The following is an 11,460-nucleotide window of genomic DNA, read 5'->3' as shown; positions in this document are numbered from 1 at the left end:
TAAAACTAAAAGCTGGTTCTTTGAGGAGATAAACAAAATTGATAAACCTTTAGCCAGACTCATCAAGAAAAAGAGGGAGAGGACTCAAATCAATAAAATTAGAAATGAAAAAAGGAGAAGTTACAGCAGACACTGCAGAAATACAAAGCATCCTAGACTACTACAGGCAACTCTATGCCAATAAAATGGACAACCTGGAAGAAACAGACAAATTCTTAGAAAGGTATAACCTTCCAAGACTGAACCAGGAAGAAATAGAAAATATGAACAGACCAATCACAAGTAATGAAATTGAAACTGTGATTAGAAATCTTCCAACAAACAAAAGTCCAGGACCAGATGGCTTCACAGGTGAATTCTATCAAATATTTAGAGAAGAGCTAACACCCATCCTTCTCAAACTCTTCCAAAAAATTGCAGAGGAAGGAACACTCCCAAACTCATTCTACGAGGCCACCATCACCCTGAAACCAAAACCAGACAGAGAAAAAAAAACCAGACAGAGATACTACGAAAAAAAATTACAGACCAATATCACTGCTGAATATAGGTGCAAAAATCCTCAACAAGCTGCTGGCAAACAGAATCCAACAACACATTAAAAGGATCATATACCATGATCAAGAGGGATTTATCCCAGGGATGCAAGGATTCTTCAGTATACGCAAATCAATCAATGGTGATACACCATATTAACAAACTGAAGAATAAAAACCATATGATCATCTCAGTAGATGCAGAAAAAGCTTTTGACAAAATTCAACACCCATTTATGATAAAAACTCTCCAGAAAGTGGGCATAGAGGGAACCTACCTCAACATAATAAAGGCCATATATGACAAACCCACAGCAAACATCATTCTCAATGGTGAAAAAGTGAAAGCATTTCCTCTAAGATCAGGAAGAAGACAAGGATGTCCACTCTCACCACTATTATTCAGCATAGTTTTGGAAGTCCTAGCCACGGCAATGAGAAGAAAAAGAAATAAAAGGAATACAAATTGGAAAACAAGAAGAAAAACTGTCACTGTTTGCAGATGACATGATACAATACATAAAGAATCCTAAAGATGCCACCAGGAAAGTACTAGAGCTAATCAATGAATTTAGTAAAGTTGCAGGAATCAAAATTAATGCACAGAAATCTCTTGCATTCCTATACACTAACAATGAAAGATCAGAAAGAGAAATTAAGGAAACAATCCCATTCACCATTGCAACAAAAAGAATAAAATACCTAGCAATAAACCTACCTAAGGAGGTAAAAGACCTGTACTCAGAACACTATAAGACACTGATGAAATAAATCAAAGATAACACAAACAGATGGAGGGATATGCCATGTTCTTGGATTGGAAGACTCAATATTTTGAAAATGACTATACTACCCAAAGCAATCTACAGATTCAATGCAATCCCTATCAAATTCCCAGTGGCATTTTTTATAGAACTAGAACAAAAAATCTCAAAATTTGTATGGAGACACAAAAGACCTCGAATAGCCAAAGCAGTCTTGAGGGAAAAAAACGGAGCTGGAGGAATCAGACTCCCTGACTTCAGATTATACTACAGAGCTACAGTAGTCAAGACAATATGGTACCGGTACAGAAACAGAAATATAGATCAATGGAACAGGATAGAAAGTCCAGAGATAAACCCATGTACCTATGGTCACCTAATTTATGACAAAGGAGGCAAGAATATACAGTGGAAAAAAGACAGTCTCTTCAATTAGTGGTGCTGGGAAAACTGGACAGCTACATGTAAAAGAAGGAAATTAGAACACTCCCTAACACCCTATACAAAAATAAACTCAAAATGGATTAAAGACCTAAATGTAAGACCAGACACTATAAAACTCTTAGAGGAAAACATAGGAAGAACACTCTTTGACCTAAATCACAGCAAGATCTTTTTTGACCCACCTCCTATAGTAATGGAAATAAAAATAAACAAATGGGACCTAATAGGACCTAATAAAAGCTTTTGCACATCAAAGGAAACTATAAACAAAACGGAAAGACGGCCCTCAGAATGGGAGAAAATATTTGCAAACGGACAAAGGATTAATCTCAAAAAATATATCAACAGCTCATGCAGCTCAATACTAGAAAAACAAACAACCCAATCAACAAATTGGCAGAAGACCTAAATAGACATCTCTCCAAAGAAGACATACAGATGGCCAAGAGGCACATGAAAAGCTGCTCAACATCACTAATTATTAGAAAAATGCAAGTCAAAACTACAATGAGGCATCACCTCACACTGGTTAGAATGGGCATTATCAGAAAATCTACAAACAACAAATGCTGGAGAGGTTGTGGAGAGAAGGGAACCCTCTTGCACTGTTGGTGGGAATGTAAATCGATACAGCCACTATGGAGAACAGTATGGAGGTTCCTTAAAAAACTAAAAATAGAAATTCAAAAAGACACATGCACCCCAATGTTCATTGCAGCACTATTTACAATAGTCAGGTCACGGAAGCAACCTAAATGCCCATCGACAGACGAATGGATAAAGGAGATGTGGTACATATCTACAATGGAATATTACTCAGCCGTAAAAAGGGACGAAATTGGGTCATTTGTAGAGACGTGGATGGATCTAGAGACTGTCATACAGAGTGAAGTAAGTCAGAAAGAGAAAAACAAATATTGTATATTAACGCATATATGTGGAACCTAGAAAAATGGTACAGGTGAACTGGTTTGCAAGGCAGAAATTGAGACACAGATGTAGAGAACAAATGTATGGACACCAAGGGGGGGACGTGAAGGAGGGATGGTGGTGGGCTGAATTGGGAAATTGGGATTGACGTATATACACTAATATATATAAAATAGATAACTAATGAGAACCTGCTGTATTAAAAAAATTTTTTTTTTAAAAAAAAAGGATCATAGCCAGGGGACTGGTTCCAGGGTTGTAAAAACCTTCCAAGTAGATCCAGCATATCCTGTTTGTGGCCAGCAAGCCCACAGCTTCCCTGAAGTCAATCCCGACTTACAGGGCAAAGCTGTTTAACCTGGGCTCCAGGAAGATGTGGTAGGTCTTCAGGTTCCCTGGAACCCCCAGCAATTGTATAGAAAATTCTGAGTGTATGTGCATTTTCTTGGGACTGGAGAGCACCACAGCTTTCATCAGATCCTCAAAACTGATACACGACCCCAAAAGTGGTAAGCACCACTGTTCTTGGGTACTTGGGATTTTCTGGCTGGTGGGTGTAAAGCTGGGCCTGCACTAGTTCCACACTGGCCCTTCAAGGACTCTGGGCCAGATGTCCCCAGGACTCTGCTTGGCCACAGCTAGGTGGGTGCTGACCAGCTTGTTGAGCAGGGCAGTAGCCTTAGCAGGGAACCCGGTCCTTTAATACGGTGCTCTCTCTACTGCCTTGGGCCTGAAAATAGAGCTGTACTGTCAACTGTAGTCACATCCTAGCCCCTGTAGGAAGCAGATTAGGGAAACAAGATAGGTAATATGATAATACACAAGCTTGTCCATTCTTGCTCTGGAGACTTCATTAAAATGAGACTAAAGACATTAGGGGGGAAAAAAGGCAGAAACCCACACTGACAAAGTGAACAGGCAAGAGGTCGCCAAAGGGTAAGTTATTTTAGCTAGTTTCTGGAAGATGGAGAACAGCTGCCAGGCTGGTAATTAATGAGGCAGGGCTAAAGAAGCCTTCGTGTAGAGGACAGATGAGGGGAGCCCAGCTGGGAGGTAGCAGGTCTGTCTTGCAGTTCCATGGAGAAGATCGAGAATTCAAACCGCCAGGTACAGCAGAGGACAGAAGTAAGAGATGGGGGGACTGCGTTTGGCAGCCAGGCATCTATTCCTCAGGCATAAAATGAGCCTTTTTTTCCTAAAGGAATTGAAAGACCAGAGAAAAAATTTTTGCTTTCTAGTATTTGAGAGTGCCACCTCTCCACCTGTCAGTGGATAAACTTCCCATAAACATAGCGTTACCCAAACATACTGCTTTTTTCATAAATGTGACTGGAGAGCTAAGGGTAAATCTCACCAGGCATATCAGGAAAGCCATACAAATAAATAGACAAAGCAAGGTAAGCAGAAAATTTGACTCTCAAAAAATAGAGATGAAGTAGAAAACAGAAGAAAAAATTAATAACTATCACTTGTATCTTCAGAAAGATTCAAGATAGTGTTATGGCCATAAAATAGTAACAGAACTATTTTTTTTTAATCAGAACTGGAAAATAAAATCAATGACGTCTCCCAGAAAATAGAATAAAAAGACAAAGATTTAGAAAAGATAAAGGACAAGCTAAAAGTCCCAGAGGATCCATCCAGGAAGTCCACCATCTAATAAGGGCCCTGTTGGTATCAGAGCCCCATGGGTGATACAGGGCAGGACTTTCTTGCCAAGGGTTGAACGCTGGTCCTGTGTGAAGCTGGAATAAGCTGGGCCTCTGTGCACCCGGGGGCAATGTTGGCAGCCCTTAGAATTGCCTACCCAACAGCTTTATTATAGAGAACAGTACTTGACTTGCTATCAATTCCTTGGCCATTGTCTTTTTAAAGTCAAGGTATTATTTTGCATCTAATACTAATGATTGTTTTTGCCTCACCAAACTACTTGTTGACTTTAAAAGGTCATCAGCATTTTAAGAAAAAAATTTCTATTGAGGTATAGTGGGTGTACAATATTATATGTTTCAGATGTACAACACAGTGATTCACAATTTTTAAAGGTTATGCTCCATTTATAGTTATGATAAAATATTGGCTATATTCCCTATGCTGTACAATATATCCTTGTAGCTTATTTATTGTATACGTAGTAGTCTGTAGCCTTAACCCCCTACCCCTTTCTTGCCCCTCCCCACTTAGGAAGGTTTAATCAGCCTTTCTTTCTGCTTCACTCAGAGAGCTGCTGGCGTTCTTAGCCGCACCCTTGCTTCCTCTCTGAAAATTGTTGAGGAGGCCCTCAGAGCAGGAGTGGTGAAGAAAATGATTAAATTCCTGAAGGTAAAATAACTTCATTGGTTACAACCTCCTGAATTTCCGGGAGTGTCATATTTTATTTGGGGAACAGAATTAAGGAGGGCTTTGTTCAGTTAAGGTTCTTCTGTTTCCCCCCTGCTAGCTTCTAACCTTCTCGAATGGAGATTCCCTTCCGACTGTCCACCCAGACTCTGCTCTGACCATCAATGTAAGATTGTTGAACAAATAATTGTTCATTAGAGACATCCGTAAAAACTGCTTACCACTTAAGCCTTACTTTAAAAATGTATGGCCCCTGTCCTCGAAAAAGATGGTCTGAGTGGCTTCAACAAGGTTTCTCAGGTCCTGGTTTTGTTCATGGTTTCCTGCTCATGACACTTTATCCAGTTACCTGGAGAAGGTTGGAGATAACTCCCTTTATGAGCTATGTAGGCTGCAGAGTAACTGTGTGGCTTTTAAAAGGATGTTCAGATTTCCCCCGCCATAGGAGTGCAGTGAATCTATGTGAGTTAGAACAAGAGTTAACTAGATTCTCCTGAAGTGGGAGGTGAGTTACTAGCTTGCATCTCTGGGTCCCGCCAGCGATGCATGTGCCCAGTGAGGTTCACTCCCCCATGTTCCGGTGGTGCTTTCTGGTACATCTGCCAGTCGACAACACCATTCTGTTCTCAGCCACTCACTCCTAAGCCTTCCACAGGTAATCACTCAGGTGTACGTGACAGGCCTACATTCATAGCGGGGGTGAGGGCCATGTTAGGGAGGATGTGAGTGACACTGCATCCCAGCAGGGACCAGGCCCACTCGCCAGGAAGCACACGCTATTGTCAGCAGAGCTCTGTCTCAGAAGTCTAGGAAGCCACGAGCACAATCACAGCTGCTCGCTGTCGTTTCTGGCCGAGAACAACCATGGCATTGGTTTTCTTTTCCTAATTTCACCCTGAAATCTAGGCAGGAGGCCAGACTGCGTCACGTTATGCGGTAAAGATACTCGCCATCTGCACTAATAGTTATCACGAAGCGCGAGAAGAGCTGATAAGACTGGATAAAAGTAAGTGACAGTTTCTTTAAGTGGAGCCCACATTAACCCAGAGGTTAATCAAGCCCTGAAGCTGCAAAGGGAACTGCCGGTGAGGAGGGAGGAAAGACTGAGGATGATGCGTCACCCCCTCCCCGGACTCAGGCAGGGTGTATGAAGATGACGTCACCTCACCTCCAGCTCTGGAAGCTCTTAATTAGCATTCGGCCGCGCACAGGTACCACATCCTTGCTGGAAGACTCAGCTGGGAAACAGCTCAAAGATAACAGAATCAAAGCTGGGAGCTACCTCCGCACTCCAAGTAAATTGAGATTGTTTGTAAAGCATTCTGCTTAGACTGACCTAACACGGGTCCTCTTCCTTCCCAGGGGAAACACCTTAGTGACCAAGGAGAATGGGAGAGGCTGAGCCTGGCTTTAGTCTAGTCACTGCCCTGTCATGCGGGGCAGGGGTCCTGCTAACGCTCTCCTTCCCACCTCCCCTGGGCCGCACAGGCGTGAACTGAGGGGGTCCCCACTGAGTGGGGAGCAGGAACCTTTCCTGTGGAACCTGTTCCCGGCCCCGCAGGTACAGGGTGCCAGCCCATGGCCTCCCACTCAGGCGGGGGCTGTCGGGTGGAGCTGAGAGGTTCGGATCTGGGATGTAGAGAGAATGGACCTGTCTGAGGCATAGCCTGCATTCCCGGGACAACTGAGTCCTGCCAGGCTCTGCCCTGGGCTCCTGAGGTCCCTCGGAGACACAGCCAGGAGCCAGAGAGCTTCAGAGCACTCGGTAGGGATTTGCCGAGTAGGTGGCATGTCCATCCACTGCCCCCTCCCTGTGTCCCCCATGTTCCACTGCCAGCCTCCTGGTTGTTCTCCACCCTGTAGAGCTCGGTGTCCTGATGCAGCTGCTGGGCTCGGACGATGAGATTCTGGTGGGCAACGCCACCCTCTGCCTGGGGAACTGCATGGAGGTGCCACACATGGCCTCGTCCCTGCTGACCACGGACATCGTGCCGGTCTTGCTGAAGCTCGCGGGCGGCGATGCTCAGAGGACGGCCGTGCAGCTGAACGCGGGCATCGCCCTGGGGAAGCTGTGCACGGCCGAGCCCAGGTGCACGGCGCAGCAGGGAGCCCAGCTGCTTCTCTGGAGGATGCCCCCCACCCCCAGGGCACTGGGGAGAGCTCAGGCTGCAGCCGGAGAGGGAACACGGTTATGGGCCAGGGATCTTCCTGGGCACCTGCGGCCGTCGTCTTCTCTCTGTTCCGTTCCTGCAGTCTCCTCCAGCCTCTCCTCTTTCTACCCCTCCTCCCCCTCCCTCTCACACCATCTCCCCTTCTCTCTGTCTCCTTTCTCTCTCCGCTGCTTTTCCAGAAACAGACCTCCCCCGCTTCATTTTTTTTTTTTTTTTTTTGCTTGGGACCTAAGCGTATGGGAGAATGTCCTGTAGGGTAAATTCTTGCGCTGGAGAAAACAGACGAGGTTGGGGAGTGGAGCAGCATGATTAAGACCACCCAAAAAGCTTGGACAGGAGCCTGCGCTTGACCTGGGTATCCTGCCTCTCTCAGCCCAGGCTTCCGCCCCGCTCTGCCCCGATCTGAGGCGCTGGCACGCCTGGTCCTCACGTTCCTGGAAGGTGCCCACCTGTGGCTGAGCGTGGTGCCCTGGCACAGGAGGGGGTGCCTTCCGTGGTGGGGAGGGCCTCTGGCCTGCCTGCTTCCTTCTCGCACAGCCTCCCCCTCCCACCCCTCCTCTGGAGAATGAGAGGGTGGGCCTGGATGACGTCTACGGTCTTTTCGAGTTCTGTCTGATTGTTCAAATGGAAGGAAAGGGGAAAATCTTTCTTCTACAGAAAGCAAAGCACATCAGCTAGGATGGGCTCGCTGTGGCAACCTGCTGGGGAGCTCCCGAGAGCAGGTCCCGCAGGTGCCTGTCACATCTGCCACTCACACGGCGAGTGTCGCCGTGTTCTGTGGGCCTCCTGAGGGTCTCCCCACTTTGATCTTTAGGGCCACCCAGGGCAACAGCAGCTGCCCTGTCCTGCCTTCCCAGCCGGCTTCTGCCTGAGGGGGGATGCCTCTGGGGGCCAGGTGTCTGCACCCTGGCATTTATGTCCTGGAGTTTGTGTTCTGATTATGACAGGTTTGCTGCTCTACTGAGAGAGCTTCACGGGATGGAGATTCTCAACTCTACCATGAAGTACATGGACAATTCTTGAGAGGCGTGGCGTCCGCGTGAGCTCTGGCTTGTTCCTGTGCCAATAAAGACTTTCTGAATATCCACTCCAGACCTGAATACTGATCTTCAGAGTGCCCGCCTGTTGGTTTCACTGGTCACGAGACTTTCCCAGACTCTCTGGTAAGCAGCGTTTCTAGATAGGAACTAGGTTCCGCCTAACACCCCACCTGCCCCTCTTGCTATTTTCTGCTGGCAACACGCTAGAAGCATCAGGTTTTTCAGGAGTGGCATTTTGGCCTGTTTTCCAGCTCTAAAGTGCCAAGACACAGCTGCAGCGGCGTCTGCATGGTGAGCCTCCGCAGGCCTGGCTGTGGCGCACGGTCTTGAATTCTCAGTGGGTTGAGTGGTGGGTGTGGGTCCCCAGCAGGGAGTTCTGTAAGGTCCAGGGGACTCAGTCCTGGAAGCACCACCCGCTTCCTTCCTCCGCCCCATGCACGGATGTTGTGACATCCCCTTCCATTAAATTGTCTTCTGCTTCCAGTGCCAGAGCAGGGGGGGATCTGTTTCTGTCCTGAACTCTCACAAATACAGACATAATCTATTTCTCTAACCCACCTTGCTCTTCCACCCCATCCCCAAAAGGCACTGCTCCCTTACAGTGGCCCTCAGTCCACTCTGAAACTGACAGGGTCACCTTTGGACCCCAAGTCCCTAAGCAAAAAGTCCAATAAGTGCCACCACTCTTCCACTTCTCAGTACCATCACTTGACTGTTTTAGGGTAGGAGGCGGGACCTGCACGGTAGAGTGAATGCCAAGTGTCCCAGACCAAAGTTCCAAAGGCCTGTGGTCCTATTTACCCTGCTACCTGGCAGCTGTGTGACTTTGGGCAAGACACTCAACCTCTCTGAGCTTTGGTTGCTGCTTTTGGAAAAGCTAGAGTAATACCTGTCCAACCTATCTCCAACATTACTGTGAAGATTAAATGAAGTTTTGGAGGTAAAGCCACGAGGAACTGCAAAATGCTACACAAATATAAGAGATTTCTAGGCTCCATCTTGAGATTGAGGGGGTTGACTTTGATGTCATCTGAGTTAAATTTAAGGGGGCTGGGAAAAGGTAAGCACACGTCCTTTAAGGAATCAGAACTGGATGTTTTTGGACCATGTAAGAAAGGAAATCCTCCTCCTGAGAGATGTTTTTCAACACACCCAAACAAATGGGTCTTCGCAAGTGAGATAGCCCTTGGAAACCAAGAGAGAGAATTGTCACTTTGGGGGGCTGGAAGGAAATCAGTAGCCCTGAGAGTCTCACTCTGGGATCAGGCTCACTGGAGTACTCTGTGTTGGTGCCCTACTGTCCCTGGGTGGCAGGCAAGTGACAGGCCACATTAGAGAGGCTGGGACTTGCCCGCTCGGTCCCATCATGCAAACAAACACACTTCAAGAGGCTACTGGATTGCAGAGGGAGATGGCTTGGTGCTAAATAGAGAAGAAAATTAGAGGCTGCAAAATTTGCTGGTTTCGGAGAGAATTCAGTGGAGCTTTAAAAATGGAAAAGCCTGCCTGTGTACGTAACCAGCAGGCTTGTCTCCTCCGATTTGAAGTTCAGACCCCTCCTACTCCCTGTCTTTGGCTGCACTCCTCCTCCCCGGCTCATGAAAATGGCTATTATACGTGTAATCTCTTCCCCAAAGAGTGGGGAAAGTCAAATTATATTATTATCTTTGCCTCGGAGAGCCTGCCAAGAGCAGCCATCCCTCTGCTTTGGAGGAGGGTCTGGCCGCACCTGAGGAGCGCCCTCCTCTCGCAGGTGGAGAGAGATGTTTTACACACGGGTGTCTCCGTCTCACTGCGGAGCCAACCCGCCCTAGCCTCGTCACCTCTAACACATGCTACCATACAGGGCTCCCAGGCAGCCTGGAAGAAGCTACCTACGTGTTGAAGAAGGGGCTCCTCCCCTTGTGACTGGAGCCCCTGGCACCTCCTAACCACCCCCTAACCACCCTCAGGATCGTGGCTTATTCCGAGAAGGCAGTCTGTTGGTTCCACGGGCAGAGTGGGATTGTCCATCCTAAAGAGATGTGACCGAGATGGAACTTAATAACCATCCTGAAGCCACAGCAGAGGTGTCAGGTCACGGATGGTGAACACCTGTCCTAGATTAGGTGACACCGGCTCTTCTACAGGGCAGCAAGGCAGGATTGAGGTTAGATACTGGGAGGAAATGACAGGAAAGGGTAGGACATGCTGTTGTAGGCACTTTCCTGAGGATCTGTTAGGACAAGACCTTCCTGGCTTGGAGACCCGAAGGAAGAGAGTGCCACCTGAAGTATCCTGAGGCCAGGTGACGTTTACTCCTACATGACTTTTTTCAGCAAAAGTTCTCATTTTCTAAATGCCTTGAAAATACAGGCTCTTCAGAGGGCCCAGTAAGCGGAGAGAGTATTTGGAGGTGAGGAAAACATTTACAAGTCACTCCCTTTCCCAAGGCGAGAGGCTCTTGGTCCTCCTGGGCGGCGACCGGCCAGCCTGCTCTGCACCAGGCACTGTAACAAGTGCCCGAAGATCCATCCCATATAAGCCTCACGAAGACCCCGTGAGGTGGGCATTGGCTCCACTTTGTGGGTAAAGAAACTAAAATGAGAAGACAGTAAGTACTTCTTACCCAGGATCACCTAGCAGGTAGGTTAGGGAGTCAGAATTTGACCCCAGCCTGGATTTTAACACCTTCGACATTAAAAACATACCTCCACTGACTCAACGTGGTTTGAAGGAAAATTATCTAGTTTCTCCAAACCTCAGTTTCCTCTCTGTCACATGGGAGGAGTGGTCCCTACTTACAGAGTTCTTGGGTTTGGATACAACATACATGCAGTGCCTGGCACAGGTGACTGGAAAAGAGAAGGCATTTCCTTAAGAGTGACTATTATTTTGAAGCCTGAAATTACCGTGATCACATTATCTGCCGCCTTCCACCCTCACCAATCTGCTCATCCTCCTAGGTACTCATCTCAAGGCAGGCAAGCAGCTGTGTGGCACTTATGTTTGCTCTTCTCTCCCTCCTATGCCTGACGGCAAACACGAGAATCCCTCAAGACTCGGGCTGCCGACCTGCCTTCTTATACTCCCTCGGAGGCAGGGAGGTCTGAAAGCCCCAGGCCTGGGCAGGGTGGGGCTCTGAGCAGAGATCACCGCAGCTCAGCGGTGCTCCTTGCCAGCAGCAGTGTGACTGGGGCCTTCCAAGACCTAGGGCCGGGCTGCGTTTACACCAGCAGGACCCAGCGTACAGTGG

General features: G+C 47.4%; 2 protein-coding genes across 2 annotated transcripts in view; both read left to right on the top strand.

Moving 5' to 3' along the window:
- LOC112066900 (tetratricopeptide repeat protein 12) overlaps positions 1-4,880 on the top strand; it is an 11,173-nt gene extending 6,293 nt beyond the window's left edge. Inside the window, exon 6 of the mRNA XM_055091500.1 lies at positions 2,478-4,880. Coding sequence (XP_054947475.1) covers positions 2,478-2,525 — 48 coding nt within the window. The 3' untranslated portion in view covers positions 2,526-4,880. The remainder of the gene's footprint in view (positions 1-2,477) is intronic.
- LOC102986356 (tetratricopeptide repeat protein 12) overlaps positions 1-9,351 on the top strand; it is a 57,573-nt gene extending 48,222 nt beyond the window's left edge. The window contains exons 19-23 of the mRNA XM_024131247.2: positions 4,895-4,996; positions 5,921-6,020; positions 6,878-7,103; positions 8,133-8,348; positions 8,947-9,351. Of these exons, the coding sequence (XP_023987015.2) occupies positions 4,895-4,996; positions 5,921-6,020; positions 6,878-7,103; positions 8,133-8,208 (504 nt within the window). The 3' untranslated portion in view covers positions 8,209-8,348; positions 8,947-9,351. The remainder of the gene's footprint in view (positions 1-4,894; positions 4,997-5,920; positions 6,021-6,877; positions 7,104-8,132; positions 8,349-8,946) is intronic.
- Positions 9,352-11,460: the final 2,109 nt, after the last annotated feature.

This window comes from Physeter macrocephalus, chromosome 16, assembly GCF_002837175.3.
Source record: "Physeter macrocephalus isolate SW-GA chromosome 16, ASM283717v5, whole genome shotgun sequence".
NCBI classification, from domain to species: domain Eukaryota; kingdom Metazoa; phylum Chordata; class Mammalia; order Artiodactyla; family Physeteridae; genus Physeter; species Physeter macrocephalus.
This window is presented reverse-complemented; position numbering and strand designations above follow the sequence as displayed.